General features: G+C 38.4%; 1 protein-coding gene across 1 annotated transcript in view; it reads left to right on the top strand.

Annotated features, from left to right (window-relative positions):
• pkd1a (polycystic kidney disease 1a) overlaps positions 1–17,143 on the top strand; it is a 66,686-nt gene that overhangs the window by 11,403 nt on the left and 38,140 nt on the right. The window contains exons 2-11 of the mRNA XM_072462278.1: positions 6,923–6,994; positions 7,070–7,138; positions 8,895–8,966; positions 9,835–9,998; positions 10,316–10,566; positions 10,939–11,199; positions 11,541–11,712; positions 12,302–12,476; positions 15,928–16,142; positions 16,859–16,980. Coding sequence (XP_072318379.1) covers positions 6,923–6,994; positions 7,070–7,138; positions 8,895–8,966; positions 9,835–9,998; positions 10,316–10,566; positions 10,939–11,199; positions 11,541–11,712; positions 12,302–12,476; positions 15,928–16,142; positions 16,859–16,980 — 1,573 coding nt within the window. The remainder of the gene's footprint in view (positions 1–6,922; positions 6,995–7,069; positions 7,139–8,894; positions 8,967–9,834; positions 9,999–10,315; positions 10,567–10,938; positions 11,200–11,540; positions 11,713–12,301; positions 12,477–15,927; positions 16,143–16,858; positions 16,981–17,143) is intronic.

Below are 17,143 nucleotides of genomic sequence, written 5' to 3'. Positions count from 1 at the left end.
CTGCATTTATAAACAACGACTAAAACAAAGCAAACTTAAACATACATATTGATGTTTGTGATAGTTGATAGTAGCTGTCAGCGATAATTACAAAAATAAATATCTCAATATCTTTTTGGAGTTTCCCCGATACTTTAAACTTGTTAGTTGGAGTTTCATTATCAGACAAATGTGAAATGTTTGTAAAATTAATCACAAAAGTGCAGAAATATCACCTTATGAGGAATTAAAATTGATGTTACCCTATATCCTTTACTCCCTCCGTGTGTGTCGAATTTTGTGTTCTTTTTGTTTTGTTTGTATACATTCTGTTTTAAAGAGTTGAGGATATAAAAGTCTAAGAAAAAAAGAAGAAAGAAAACTCACCGTAAGAGTTTAATTTTTAATAAACAATATACCCAATATTAAAATTTTACAAATCTTCAAAACAATCACATCATTTTCCAAATGTTGCTATATTGCCCACCTGTAGTTGATATTGCATTAACAATACTTTTGTGATATGTTGTGCAGCACAAAGTCTAGAGTAGAAGTAGTTCTCCTCGTCATCTTGGAGCAATTTTAGTGGCTTGTTTAGTCCCCATCGCGGCTCTTTCTTCACACGGCTGACTCCTGTAGACGGCACATAAACACTGAGAGAGAGAGAGATGGAGGAAATACAGGAAGTGAGTGGAAGCAATGATTGGGGGAGGAGGAGGTCGATGAAAGAGACCACAGAGCAGACTGTTCTTAGTGGGTTAGTGGAGTGCAGCCCATGATTTACTGTGACCAGACCGACGCGCACCGACAATGCAACATGTGTCCCTCCAATCAGTGCACTGCTAAACCTGTTTAGATCTTCTGCATTTGTTTATTTGTGCAAGAGACAAACACATGTCTATGCCATCTTGTTTTGAATCCAGTATAGTTTAGGACAGGGGTCTCCAATTATATTTTCCAGGGGGCTAGATCTTTTCAGAGGGTCTTATTGGACCACAATTTTATGTTTTATCTCTATAAGATCCACAAGCATCTCACAGTGGAATCATACAACAACAGAAATTTACTGGCTTTATTTTCAGAATTGTAAAAAATATCACATTACTAAAAACTAAAAAACCCAGTGTTTACCAGAAAACTGACTTGACTAGTGCAAAGCCGACCTAGGACAAGACCAGGTTTAAACCAAAATAAATTAGCCATTTCTGCTTGTGAGTATTGGTTAAGGTTGACCGAATAGAAGTTTTATGCAGCTTCAAATACCTGTTTGCTGCTTTGTAATGGCATTTTAGAATCTGATCTCTTTGTGCCTTTATCTGCACAAATCCGTGTGTGCTCTGAATCAGCTACAACGCTTATGTTTTCGTGAAATATCTTAAGGTTGTCCAAGTAATTTCACGCTTTTCAGCACTAGACATTTTTTTTCTTTCCCATATTGCTTGAAAATGATACCGTGGAACGTAATTTTTCGTTGAATTGAACTTACCTGCCAAACAAATTGAGATTGATTTAACTGACCCAAAGAGCCCAGAGACACAATACCATCCATGAGTTTCACTGGAAAACAAACAATAATGACCTTTATGACACTTGAACATGATTTGCATAATAATTTGAAACACGGTGTAAGCTGCCGCGGAGCTGCCGCTGCAGAGCTGCCGCAAAGCAGCGCAGAACGTTTAAATGTTTTATTATGGGAAACTGTCGTTTGATGAAGACAATTTTTTATTTATTTATTTATTTATTGAGACAAATGCAACTCTGGGCAATGCTGATTTCTGGATGATTTTCAAATAACCTCCAAAGGTCCCAGGGGTTTGTCTCAGTCGCAGACTTGTATGGCATCTGAATTTTAGAGAAATAGTGGTTTCTCTTTTTGCTGTATTGCCATTTAGTGGAGGAACATTGTTGATTTTAAATTAGTAGATGCTATAAATATGGGAGATTTTTATATTTTCCTACAATATAAATAAAAAAGAATTATAACAATTATAAACAATATAACCATTTCTAGCCAGAAGACCTGATGACTTGAAAAGCATAATCATATAAATGAGTCTTTACTACAGGGCTCTGGCAAAATGCAGGAAAGTTCCCAGGTCAGTGAATGAGACTTAAGAGTTCATTATGTTTCACCAATGCCAATCATTGACTAGCATAACTGTCTGCAACAGAGCCAAATTTGTGTTTTAAAATGTATGTAATAAATGTCAGAACCACAGCTCACAGTAAAGATTAGGACTGTTCTGATATTTGAACAATTTATGCAGATTTCGTTTGGAGTTTACAGTTTGTTTACATTAGGACTTGAGCCAAGAAGGCAGCAGATGGTGAACTGGTCATGTGTCTGTCTGAACCAATACTGACCAATTGTCCACGTGAGAGAGCAGGAAAAAAGAAGTTCCTTCTCTGGCTGCTGTTTTTCTCGTCCTTCTTCAAGTTGTAATTTGTGCTTTTCGGCCACAAAGCAGAGATGTGCAAAAAGCCTGTGTTTTCAGCTGCGCCGCATCTGGCACTGAAGTGCCACACAGCCTCAAGTTCCGGGTCGCAGCGGAAGCCGGAGTACACCAGCTCGAGGCTCGCACAGTGAAACGGGTTTTAGTCAAAATACATAGAAAATGTGCATTTACTGGTGCATTTGGACGAATAGAGTAACACAACAACAGAGCTTTTTAAATGTATTTTTTAGCGTGAGAAAAGGCCATCAGCGTGTGAGAGCATGAGGCAGGTCATAAATGCGTGAGTCTCACACCAAATGCGTGAGACTTGACAGGTCTGGTTTAAGAACGTGCTATGCATTCTTCCTTATCTCTCTGTGGTTCTCAAACTATGGTATGGCAGGTACATGTAGTGCACATGCTTATTATGTTGTTACTATGGTGTTTGAGTCAAGTCCTGCTTTGTAGCCTGTGAACATGTCTTCTGGGGTTTAGTCCTGCTTGGTCTTTCCCATGTTTGTATACGTAAAAAAATAATGTCCGTTTTACCAATACCTGGAATGTGAAATTATGTTTTGTTAAGTAAAACAATAAAACAAATTTTAAAACATAGTAATTAAATACTACAGATGTTTGCTAGCTATTTTCCAATGCAAGGCTAAAGGATAGTGATTGGAGGTGTTCTAGAGCTGTTGACCCCTGGGCCTTCTGCTCTTCCACGATGGCCGGTCTGTTTCTGGAAAGTAGGCTCTGACACTGACTTTCAGTTGTCCTGGTATTAATCAAAAGTATGTTTTCTGTTAGTTTGAGCAATTTTTTTGACGTGTATTTGACGGATCTTTGAGTTAAACAGGGCTATTGACTGACACTGGTGAGGGAGAAACGTGTCAGCAAAGAGAGAGTGCGAGAGAATGCTTAACCTGATAAAATCTGTACAGTACAACAAAACATACGGCATTTGAGCACATATACTGCAGTTTGAACTTCTCCCAGACTCAGAAATGTATCAAATGAATAAAAAGGAATAAGACTGATTGCTGGAAATATTGTGGCCTAGAATTGTCCCTGCCTGCAACTGAGGCTTAACGTGGCTCACGCTAGATTGATATGTGTATCACTGAATTGGGTTCTACACTATATGAATCTGGACAGGCTCTCGCCTCATTGACATGACGAATATTGAATCTGATTGGTCAAAGCATTACAACAGCAGCAGAACAAGCCGAGAAAATACAGACTTCTTCCCCGTCCTCAAATAAACAAAGCGTGTTGTTGCATGTTTTTTTTTTTAAAAAAAGTCTGTGAATCTGCTAAATAGGCCAAAGTACAGTACGTTTGCCGGCGTCGCCATGTTTGTTTAAGTTCATCCTTTTGACTTCCACCCAAACTACAAGCTCAAACCGTATAGTGCAAGCCAGTCCAGATGGATTCTCAAGAGTATGTGGAACAAAGAGGCTTGAGTGCTTAGAAAATTCCTGTTTTCACTTACCCCCAATGTTGTGATTATTTGAAAATTAAGACTCACAATGACACATGTAGGAGCTGTTCTAAAATGTCACAAAGCCACATTTCAATAATTGAAAAAATGTAAATGACAATCTGTTGCTTGTTAAAATAAATGTCACAATGAACATTTCTGAAATGATGAATAGGAAATCAATGGGCCTGTTTCTATTTCTAAGTTGTTTTAGAACAATATTTTGGAGGAAGCATTATATGAAACCTAACTAACAATGTCGGAACTTTCTTCCAAATTTACTCAACAGTTTATAATACTTCTTTCCCTCTAACTTGATCATGAATTGGTCACTCAACTGCTGGTTATTATTTGATTTCAGTATAAATCTCCAACCTGCTCCCTTTCATTAATTTCCTTTGCAAAGCTGCGCCAGTGAAGGCTGTAGTGTGTTCTCATCCTGAAGCTCAGAATAAGTGGCACCAGACGGGCCTTATAAGGAGTGGTTAGATCATTGGCCACACTGTAAGTAAAACAGAACCATATGTGCGTGTGTGTGTGTGTGCGTGTGTGCCTGCGTGCGTGCGTGCGTGCGTGCGCGCGCGTGCGTGCGTGTGCGTGTGTGCAAAGCCAGGCCATGTGTGTCCAGGCAGGAAGCACAGAGAACAGGAGCCTGCTGCTAATCAATGGAGAAGGTCACATTATATGGTCATAGTAAACACATGAATGTTCTCTAATCTCAGCTCCCTTATGTGGTCAGCAGCACCAAGTCGAGTGTTCACCAAGGGCTGTCGCTAACAATTGTTTTAGTTATCAACTAGTCAGTGATTATTTTGTCAATCGGTCGACTAGTCAAACGATTACGTGTGTTGTATGTATAGACTTTTTAAATACATCACCAACCAAATAAATGCTGAAATATGGTGACTGAAGGCTTCTGGATAGAGAATAGTTATGAAAAAAGTGTATTATTGATCAAAATCTGTAATTGTTTATTGATTTGATTTAATTTTTTATGTATTTTAGAGTCTGTATAGTCCAGATAACGATTAAGATTTATTTATTTTTGTCGACTTGTCATAATTAGTTAATTGTTGCAACCCTATCTTGAGCAGTGTTTATGTCACATTTATTGCATTGTATAATATCAACCCAGGTAACTGAGCTCAAACCAGGAAAAGTGTGAATGCACCCCAAAATGTGATTTTATCTAGAACTGTACATGATTCCTCTGTACAAACAGCTAAAATTATTATTAATATTTTTTTTTATTTTATTTGACAGGAACAATGCAATCATACATAGTTACAAAACAAAGCTTGTAGCCGATGTGATGCATACAAAGTTTATAGCCAGTGCTAATTTTCAACTCCCATCCCTGGTTGGGCATTTCTAAATCCCCCCCACAGATATAAAAGGCATTGAAACACATTTTCATTATTACAGATGAATAAATAAATAGAAAAAAACATTGAGATCGAGACATCTTTTTCAAGGTTGACCTGGGACAAAGGGAACCGCACGACAGCACACAAATCACAAAAACATTTACACAAATAAAAGCCATTTTAGAACAAAATTTAGTTTACATTTAAAAGCCCAGAGAAAATTAGCTAATCATCAGCAGCAGTTATACATTGGTTTGAGGTGTGACCTGACTTTTGGTGGCAGGGCATCCTTTTACTGAGTAATTTTGTTAATTTTATCAGAGTTCTCCCTTTCTCTCCCCCTCTCCCCCTCTTCATTTCTCCCTCTCTTCCATCCATCTTTACTCAGCGTGTCTGGAATGTACAGATGTTTCCTTCTGGGAATGGGCGTCTTTTCACACACACACAAGCACAAAAGAGGAGAAAATATTCCGCTATGTTCCCATGTACTTCTTAGTCTATTTTTTTGTCCTCCACTGTCTTTATTATAGTCCTAGAAATGGAACAGTACCTGTAATCTTGGCCTTATCTTCTTCCTGATTGCTCTGTGTATGACCTGTGTGTTTGAAGGATCACATTTGTCTGGTCTCCTGCTATTCTTATATATTATATATATTCTTCTTGCCTTATTTATTCTTACTCCATCTCATTAAAATAAATTAAAGCTATACTGCATAAGATTTCGTGTCTCCATGGAGATAAATCAGCATTTGGAAAATTCTCCATGTACATTCTCCGTTTTATGCCATTCTTCGGACTGTTAGTCAAGTGACACCCTTACTTGTCTTTCCACAGACCTGACTTGTAACTTTTCTGCTACTTGTCTCCATGGAGATGTTCCACAGAATAAAACTGATCCATCTCTATGAGAATGGTCCAAATTTTGGTTTTAACTTTCTATCTCCAAGTAGTGCCCTCCACCAGGAATCTTACGCAGTGCTGTTTTAATCATTAAAGTATGACGTACGCTCTGAATATATTACATAATGAGTTGAAGCCCATTGCGATCAAGAATCTAATACATGTATATATAATCAATAGAATATAATAAAGTGCTGCATTTGTTACAACTCTCCTAAGACAAATCTTAAAACCAGTATAATGAAGTAATGGTTTAATTGCAACTGAATCTGAATGTTTTCATGCAAATACTAATGCTAATTTTGATGCATAATGAATATTAGAATGTGTCCACAAATCAAAGTAATCAAGATATGAATACAGTAAGTTCTTATTTCCCGCAAATCGCTGTACACTGCATGATCTGTCGTTTAGCGTGACTCAAAACTCCCACAAAGATCGTATAATGGGGCAGAAATATGGCTGACAACAGCTTTTTACTGCTTCAGTCTGCTGTACCTAGAACACTCTCATCTCCTGCCCATATAAGGAATTATTATCAATATTGCAGAGCAGAGAGGACATTGTTTCTGTATGTGTTCTTTTTGAATATTTTCCATTTTACTCAATGCATTATATGTAATACTGTGACTTGACTCTTGAGCTTTAACAAGGTATACTTTTACTCACACAGTTTATAGGGCCACGGTAAAATGGTGTCTGACACACACAATGTATATGTGTCATCAAAATCACTTGAATAATCTTATGTTTTTCTGCAGAGACCTATCCAAAAACCACATCTCCTCCCTCGACACCAGCCTCCTCGATCGACTCACTGACCTCCGCGAGCTGTGAGTATTACGAACACGGTGAAATCCATGTCTGACTTTCATTTACATCTATATCTATGTGTGTCTCACTGTCAGGTATCTCCAGGGCAACAGGATCAATGTTCTGCCCAGAGGAATCTTCTGCTGTGGGCCACTGTCTGTGCTGTGAGTAATAATAACACTATAGTATCAGAAGCACAAAATAATAATAGTAGTGTCTGTAATATTACCAAGCACCCTTATATTCCTGCATTAGTATTTCAAAACAAGACATTCGTCAGCAAACGTATGTAGGGCAGATTTTGAACATTTTCCCCACATTATGTAATTTAAATTTACTACAAACTCATCCACAGCCTTGTTTTACCACAGACCTATAAAAGAGAAGTGTAGTCACATTAATGGTGTTTATAATAAAGTTTAATGCGTATTCATTAGGCAGCAGGTCGGCCAAAACAAAAATTGGCCTATGCCGGAGAATTAAAGCTGATAAAATGGCGAATATCGGCCCAATATATAGGTCTACATCTATTTTATAGTGTACCTCAAGTCATGGAAAATAATTAAATGATTTATTTTTTATTTTTCATTTAGCTCTTGGTCAGCCATTTGACAATGCTTTAGTATTGTTATGTTACAATTTTGATCTTGTCTTTATTAATGCTGAAAGTATACAAATTGGTTTACAGTTTATATAACATTTCCTGTTGGAGAGTGTATTTTCAAGTATGTGAATTGTGCAACAGGGTCATTATATTTAGCAGTTTTTTGCATCATGTTATTGACTATTGACAGCCCTACTGTCTGTCAATGTCTGGAGTACATTTAGAACAGTTTAGTTTAGACTGAATTCAAGAAGGCAGAACTTTAAACAGCAGAGAGGATTAGAGACCATTTACCAAAAAGCCTTCTCCCCTCCTCCAACTATTAGCTTATTTCTTCCACCCATTTAGCCGTGGTGAGCGAGAGCACCGGCGGTTTCCATTCGGCCCTTCCAAAACCACCACACAACGGCCCCATTATGACGCTGACACAGGCAAGATGGAGAGTGAAATGGGACAAACGTTAGTGCGGTTTGAAGAAGCAGACAAGCAGATAAACAACCCTTGTAAATATTGAGGAAGTCAACTGACTTAAATACAAGGAGGAGGATGAAGAATATCACTCAGGAGGCTTAAATCTATTTCTTTTGGTAGAGATGGGCGATATATGGTTACAAATATTGACATTGAATGATGTTTCATAAATAATATCAGTATTGTATAAATCAGTACTTTTTATTTTATTTTATTTTATCTTTATTTTTCCCCTCCATTCCTTATTAGTAAATGAGAGGTTTTGTCTATAGGAGTTTTTGTTTATAAGAGTTTTGTTTATAAGAGTTCTTCTATTAAGAGTTACTATTGCTATAAGTTATCTGTCCTTTTCCTCTGTATCTACCTGCGTTGCAACAATGAAATTTCCCCATGTGTGGACAATAAAGGAATATCTTATCTTATCTTATTGGTAAAATGTACTTATATACTTGGCTGATATTTGACAGATTTGTTTGGTTTTCTACTTAAAATGGAAGAGCAATGACGCTAAAGAAGTAGATATATTGTTAAACAATCTTCATAAACAGTCGAGCAATCAAGCAATATCTTAAGAAAACTTGTGAACTTATCAACATGGAACTGATATGGGCAAATATATATCAGTCACAAAAGATTGTCTGAAAAACTAAATGTATATCGGACCATCCCTAGCTTTTGGTATTGTCTCTTTGAATAACTGAAAAAATATATATATTTGCTGTTTAATAAAATGCTCAAAAAAACCCCATTGAGCTTAGTACTTTTTCACCCCAAACAACATATTTTCATTCACATTGTAGCCTTAGAATTGTACATTTATGTATCTTTCTCCATATTTCTTTCAGAGATCTGAGCAACAACCTAATCATCACAGTGAAGGAGCGAATATGTGACAATCTGTGCAATTTAACTCAGATGTAAGTAATCGTGTGGTGACTTGGAGTGTATACATTTGCTGAAATAGAAGCGTGCTCACCTTTATACCAGTTGGAGCATATGCGTCATCGTTTACATGTTCAATTAAGCACATTGGGATTAAATGGACGGTCCCGGTTTGTGCGCCTACACGCGGGATGAATGGAGTTCTATATCGGGGCAGAGTGGGAGTGTCAGAGTGATAATTACAGGTTGAGTCCAAATACTTTTTCTACAGTATTTATTGTGATCAACTAAACTTGTTAAAGGATTATACGTTTATTTCATCTTACAGTTGTGTTCACGAGGTCAGAATTGTGGACTTTGCTGTTTCACTGTCACTATTTAAGGTTCATATCTCTACAATTACTGGACCAATCGACATGAAACAAAAACTGGCACAAAGTTCAATGTATTTTCTGTCAGTATAAATAAACAAAAATAGTAGTACTCGTAGTATTGTAAGTTTGTTGAGATTATTAATATTATGACTCTAGAACTTTTCCCTGTCTACTATTTTAAGCTAAACAATATTTTTTTTCTCATACAAAATAAATAAACAAATCCCTGTCTGAAAAAAATAATTGTTAAGTTAACGTGTATGTGGACTCGTATCTCCACATACCTGGCTGACATGTATCTTTGCCCTGTGGTATCTCTTGCTTGTCTCCATGGAGATAGATACATTTAATACCAGACTCCATGCAAAACAATAGCATTTCCATGGAGACAAGCAGATGGGAGACCTTATGGGCGAGTTTGCAGTGCTCAGAAAATCATAACTAACACAGTATACGTCAACTTGTTGAGGCTTTGTTGCCGCTGAATTTGAAGTTCATAATATTTCTGTGTTTTACTTTTCCTCCACAGTGATCTGAGCAATAATCCCTTTGAGTGCGACTGTAAACTCTTCAGACTGGTGAGCTGGCTCCAAAAGAAGGGCGTCCGAGTGCGGAGACCTGAGTCAATGCTGTGTAAACACCGTTCGGAGCTCCACCCCCATCCACTACTCAACATCAGCCAACTCACATGCGGTACACTTAACACTTAACCACTTCAGATCTGGCTAATAAGGAACAAGGATGAACTCTACAGGGAAAGGCATTAGACCACAATTTAAACACTCTTAAAATGGGAAAGATGTAGACAGTAGAGTAGATCCCACAGTGTTTTAGGGTGTTTTGAAATGGTTTTGTGTAAAGCTGGGTGATATGACCACTATAGATCACGACTTTTGATTTGATTTGATTTTGTTGCATTGCAAAACAATAAAAATGTCTTTCACGGTCCCTTAAAATTGTATTAAATACCACCCCTCAAAATAGAAGACTAATATTTGTTTATTGTGTAGGTATGAACTATGTAGCCTGTTTGGAGGACAGCAGCAGTGTTGCAGGAGGTCGCAATGAGCTTGTGATCTTCTCCTCATCGACTCTGGGAAACTTCAGCCGGGAGCAGTGCACAGGGGTCTGCCTGTTGTCATCACATCGTTACGGCGGGCTCGGGGCGAGGAGAGAGTGTCTGTGCAGCACCAACTCTGAACCCAACTTCATCAGCGAGTCCGACTGCTCTGCTGCCTGCACCAAAAAACACGTCATGGAGGTAAATATTATTTTGAATATCTCATGAAGACTTTATTTTTCTAAAATACATCATTTGAATTATTCCTTCAACCAATCAGAAAAAAATCTGTAATCTAAATCTGAAGGATATACATTATAAACCCTAACCCTTTTCCTCTTCAAGTTAACTTGACAGCATTTAAAAGTAATAAATCAACTAAATATTGTGCTAAAACAAAGCCACTAAAAATATACATTAAGACACACATTATATGAAATAAGTTTAATTACAAGTTTGTTTTTGTCACAATATGATTATATTGACTGAACACCTTAAAAATAGAAAGTTAAGTATTGCTTTGTTTGGTTGTGTTTATTTTGTATATTAACAGAACAACTCTTTTGTTCTCAGGATTGTGGCTGGACTCGTGCCGATGATGTGTTTGCAGTGGATTTCACTGTCTCAGTTAAGCCACTTCGTCCTCAAAGTGTCCACGACCAAATCGGCTTCTCTGCTGCGTCCTCCGTCAGCCCCGTCACACTGTCCTGGAACTTTGGTGATCAGTCCCCTCGGGTCAACTCCTCCGAAACCGAGGCGACCAAAGCGGTGCACAAATATGGACTTCCTGGTCAATACAAAGTGGGCGTGACAGCATGGATTGGACATAAAGAGGTAGGGAATGTTATTCCATGTAGATATTAAATGTGTAACTTAGAGGGTATTAGTGAAAAGTTTAATACTTGATGGGAAGCCAGCAACTTTTCACTTAAAAGGCTAGAGAAACTCAGTGTCTCCAATATGTTTGGAATGTACAGTACTTTTCGGGCTATACAGCGCTTCTGAATAAAATCCGCCCACACTAAATTTACGATGAAAATAGAACTGTCAATAAACCACAGGTGCATACATTGTAACATGAGATATTTACACATAAATAAACACAGTAGTGAACCGGGGTTCTTGCACCCGCAGTCCGCTGTACTACTTGATTACTATTCCGTTTTACTTTTCAGCAGGTGTCCGCGCAGGGCGAGGTGACAGTGATGCTTCCTGCCAAACTACAACTGCTCTGTCCGGATCTCGTTGTGGCCAATAAAAGTCTGGAGATCTCTCTTCTGAGCTGGGGTGCTTTGGGTTTAAACATAGACTGGAAAATCACCAAGGAGAGTATAGAGGTGGCAAAAGGTAAGCGTTCTGGGTGAACGTTTACAATGAAACATGCAATCACACCCTATTACAATCAAAGCAATATCCCCTCTCACCTGCATGCTGTAATCAATAATCAGCGTCCTTCCTGTCCTCATTCACATACATCATTAGACGTACGCATTGATTTTCTGTCTATTTTTTTCCCTCTTCCTCCTGTAGACTAAACATAGGGCACTAAACTACAAAAATGGTTAGGTTTTATTTACTTCAACAATCATTTTTAGTTGTTTCACTCCAAGGAAAATCTTTGCCCTGTGGAATTTTAGACTTAGACAGCAGTGATTATAGATTCATGAACATTGAATCATTGAACTGAATGAGCGCTGAGATGGTTACCAAGTAGATGGTGTGGGTCCTATTAGCTGATCGTGACGTTGCTTTAGGATATAAACTATTTAAGGCTTGATGATAGAGAAAGCTTCAGAAGTAGCTTTTTTGACTTGGTCTTGTTTATATTTATTTTAGCCCATTATTGACAATCCTTGGACAGACAAATATTGTCGGAGTTTGTGTTTTTTTAAATAGCGGCTGGCACAATAAACAGAAACTGTTTGTCTCTTGGCAGCCTCTCCTCACTGTCCTGGCGGAGTGGTCCACAACGAGACGTCCCACTGTTTTCAGATCCTTCCCGAGGAGATGAACTGGACCGATGCACGACAGCAGTGTTTAGACCGCGGCGGGGATCTGGCTATAGTGAGGACTGACACACTGCGTGGACTGTTGGCCCTTAATGTCACACAGTGAGTTTTCTGCCTGCTTTAAATACATGTTATATTTTAGAAAGTATCTTACGCTTTTTTGTTAAATGCCTCTGGACTAACCCCGTTTAAAACCGTAGTCAGTTGGTTGAATAGGCTCTTGTAAAATGCAGAATATGGATGAATTATGATTTCATTAATTATTCTTTGAATATTTCTATTATCACTAGCTGTATTAACGATGCACATTGCATAATATGCATTATTCTTTTAAAATTAGTGTTTATCCTAGACTGTACCTTTGCTCCTAGTACTTCTAATACACATTAACGTATCCAGAAATGACCCCATATACCTGACAAAATTTTTGTCAGGTATATGGGGTCATTTATGGATATGTCTGGAGGATATTTCTGGCATTGCTTTACTTCCAAGGCTTTGTGTTTGCTGTTTAGTTCACAAGGGGTTACACCACTTACATCTGTACTTGCACAGCTGCTCTGTAAGCTGTGCGTGCTAGTGGGGCCCATGTACTCTCCACAACACAGTGAATTTTAATGGAAATTACTGCAGAATGTAGAGGCCCCAGAAAAAATATTGGGGTACCAAAAAATATGCAACAGATATATTTACAGTAATCCCCTTCTTGTGGCCCCGCCTCTCCACAGTTATATAACCATACCTGGTTTTGTCAGTTAATGTTTTAGTGCGCCGTCAGCTTGAAATCAGCCCACACTCCTCCATCTAGTATTTTGCCGCTGTTTTTTCAGATGTTACTACGAGATGTTTAATAGCAGAACATTTATAAAATGGGAAAAGAAAACACCACAGTTCTGCCACACAATGTTATAAGCAACTGCTCTTTGCTAGTCAAGCCAAGAAAAAAGTATTTTCTTTTCTTTTTTTACATTAACATGGCAGAAGTGTGGTCCATTTGTGGGCTTTCAGTGTGTTTAAAAAATACATCATAATCAGTGGATGCATTAGACACACAGGTGCTTTAACAACACCCCATAGTGTTTCAATCAAGACAAATCCAATACATCTGAAGATGCTCTGGGTTTCAATCAAGGTCCAATTCTGTGGCCTCTCTTTTCTGAAATAATTGATTTTCCAAGGTAAACTATCACATCGTTATTTAAGCCATTACCCAATAAACCGAACACTAAGGAAAATACTCTCCACTCTGCACTGATTTCAATACCATAGTGATAATAAAAATGCATTTATTTATGTTTGTATTTTTAGTAGTTGCAATATTACTGCAATATTAACAAGTGGTCTTACACTAGTTCTGATGTTGAGTAAGACCATTCATGAACTGTGTTAAAAAATCAGAGAAGCTCCAACTTATACTCTATCTAGAGCAGGGGTCCCCAACCTTTTTGCACCACGGACCGGAATAATGTAGGTTTTATTTTCACGGACCGGTGTGCCAGTTTATGTCGCGGTCACGTTAACTTGCTCGGAAGTGGGCGGGGCTTAGGCTTCCATTCGATTCAGCTCGGAAAAGACGTGTTTGTACATTATTAAGTGTACCATACCAAAAGATCCGAATTGGAGTAACATAACATACAGTTACACGTGTCCTCACTGTTCTTCTGACTGGTGGAAGCTCATCAGAGAAATATTGCAAAAATGAGTGCATAAAAATTACAACTCACCACACGCTGAATCAGTGGAGGTCCCATCTAGGAGTGATGGGAGACAATGACCCCCGCAGTGTGTTTAAGTCCAGTCTGCTGCGTAGTTTTGTCTTGTTACCGTCACGGCGCGGGAAATAGCGCTCAAACTCTTGTAAAAGTAAAAACAGGTGATCACATAGCAGTTGCAGAATGCTGGCCCAGGAAACTTGTCCTCCAAAATCCTCGCTGGCTCCTCGTCTGCTCCTCACTTGGCCTTTTCCCCTTTGCAAAAATGCTCTCCAAAGACTTTTGTTTTTTACTCATTTTCGCGAGCTTTTGGTTCTACATTTGGGCAGCATGTTTGATGCGACGCATCCGCGATGACCTATCATGTTTAATGCACGTATCAGTTATGTTATCATGCAGGACAAGAGCATAGAGAGAATATACTTGCCATTATATTTAATGGATTTCATTTGCAATTTCCTATAAGGCTTTTCATTATATATCTACAGATGAGCTTATTAGCGTGTCATGAGGAACAGGCCAAAGTTACGTCACAGAAGATGCTGTCACTGAGGGATTATTTCCATTTTTTTGTACGGCCCGGTAGCAAACGCGTTGTGGACCGGTGCCGGTCCTCGGCCCGGTGGTTGGGGACCCCTGATCTAGAGTATGTGAGCTTTTTCCAGTTTTGATACTTGCCCCAGACCACAAAATTTCAGTTGACGGTCCTGGAAATTAGTATCTAGTTTTGACAATAGTTAAAGTTTTCTAGGCATTCGTTTTTTGAATGACCCTAATGTGATTATCATGTAACATCGTTCTCTGTTCATAGTATTGCATTTCATGATATTCGCTAAAATCTATTGTATGCAGTCTGTCAGTGTATTAAAATATTTCACCAGTTTTATATCCAGTCTTAGAGGGGAACCCGTCAGAGCAGTCCTGTATGTACAGCTCTGCATGCTGGTGGTAGGTGTGCAGAAAGGTGTAAAATAAATGTAAAACATTAATCAGGTGAATCATTTATGGGTGAAAGGCAGGGCCTTTTGTATTCCAGATTTGTCTAAAATCTGGAATACAAAGGATATAGATAACATAAAATGACTCTGATTAAACAGTTGCTAAAGTGATGAACATAATTCAGTTACAAATACATAGAGACATATAAATGATAACCAAATAAACTTACAGGACGCGTGCATGTTTGGCGTTTACAGTCAATGTAATTGTCCAGGAGAAGCAGGTGTGTCGGTTTTGAAAGTGGTTGGAATTTGTAAAAATAGGTGTAAGTAGTTTGCTTTGACCAAATAACAAAAAAGCAAGAGTAAATATTTTTTCTTGTCAAATCAATCCTTCTGGGATGAATCAGGGTCAGTTTGTTCTTCAAACCCAGAAATCACTCTGAAATGAAAATAAATAAATAAAACTTTTATACGGATTCTGCCTGGACTTTTTAACTTTATTACAAGTCCCTTAAACATTTTTTTGTGAAATTGACTTCAGCTTTTAAGGAGGAATCAAAGCATACTGTATGCCAAATCTAGTGTCAATTAGACCATCCCTCCACACACCAACTGTACTCATTCATATATTTAACAAAGACATTTTTTTTAGGAATTTTAAATCTGATATTCCTCTGTACCATGCTTGTTTCTTCTTATAATCAAATTAAATCAGACATCAGAGGCCAAAACTACTGAGGGTGAGCATCACACAGAGTCCAGCCATTTATTTGTACTCCAAAGGGTTCAGGAATAGCTTCAGTCTAAAATGGGGCTTAGGCATTTTAGGAAAACTAGGCCCTCTTGATAAGCCCTGCCATTGTCCATAAAGCTCTATTAATACTACTGTTTTCTCCTCAGAGAGCGTGGCGTGTGGTTGGGCCTGAGCGACGTGCAGTCTCCAGGCAAACTGCTGTGGGTGAATGGCTCTGAGGCGCAGGAGGGAGAGGAGGGTCCTCCGCCCCGATCTGTGATTACCAGTGGAAATATGTGCATCTCCCTGGACCAGCGAGGACAGACCAGCTCACACCGCTGTAATATCAGGAGGGCCTATGTCTGCGAGCTCAAGCCGCAAGGTATTTTATTTGTTTGCAATTGTGAAGCGTCTTTCAGTTTCATCAAGCGTGCTACACAAGTAGACAAAACGTGTTCATGTTTTGTTGTTACAAGTAACACACTTTATTATTACATGGCTTTGGTATTTGAGTTTTGTGGGACTACAGTTATTTTACTTGTTCAAACATTTTTCTCTAGCAATGTCTAACCCCTTTTCCTTTGAAGCTAAAGGTTAAGTGTGCGTGGCTCGCAACAGGAACAAGCGTTAATGAGGCTGTGGTCTTTTAAAAAACGTCGTTGCATATTCCTCAGAGTCATGAACTTTGTCTCTGGCCTTCAACACAAGTCCGATTTTATTGTTAGCTTGTAAAGGTTTGGAGGGCTAGGGAGGGAGAATCTGCATCTTTGGGCTCAACTTTGCTTTGTACCGAGATGTTTGCTCAGAGTACATAAAGAAAGTAAATCATTTTGATTGAACACATCATTCAGGACATCAGATCTGATCTGATGATCTTTATCGTGTCCTTTTTTTTGAGGCCACAGACATAAAACACCAATGTAAACAACAATGTTAACAATAGATGGATACCTGTGGAGTGTACGTTAACTGCAGCATGAAAGCAATAACAGGAAATGGATGACAAGGACGGAACCAACTGTCAAGGACTTGACTGAAATAGAAAAAGTGACTGTTGAAAATGTTAGTATTTCAGCTATTTCATTTTTTTTTTTTTAGTTCGAGTCCCTGATGCCGGTGTGTACATGGTGGGCCTGGCGGTGTTTCCTGCCCACAATCCTTTGCTCCACATCCAAGCAGATCAACTCTTAACTCCAAAACAACTGAGTGGTGGTATTGAGGTAAGGAATGTGTATCACAGTTAGGCCGCTGTTATTTTATTACTTGGTTTACGAATCCGCCGCACTTAGATCATTGATTTATGCAATATAAATAAAATGAATTATTATCAAAAAAAAAATTATAAAGTAATCGTGACAACGCCAAAAAGCATTACACGAAATA

Source organism: Eucyclogobius newberryi, unplaced genomic scaffold (genome assembly GCF_026437365.1).
Source record: "Eucyclogobius newberryi isolate DKJ021-1_F unplaced genomic scaffold, fEucNew1.0.hap1 SCAF_4, whole genome shotgun sequence".
Taxonomy (NCBI): domain Eukaryota; kingdom Metazoa; phylum Chordata; class Actinopteri; order Gobiiformes; family Gobiidae; genus Eucyclogobius; species Eucyclogobius newberryi.
This window is presented reverse-complemented; position numbering and strand designations above follow the sequence as displayed.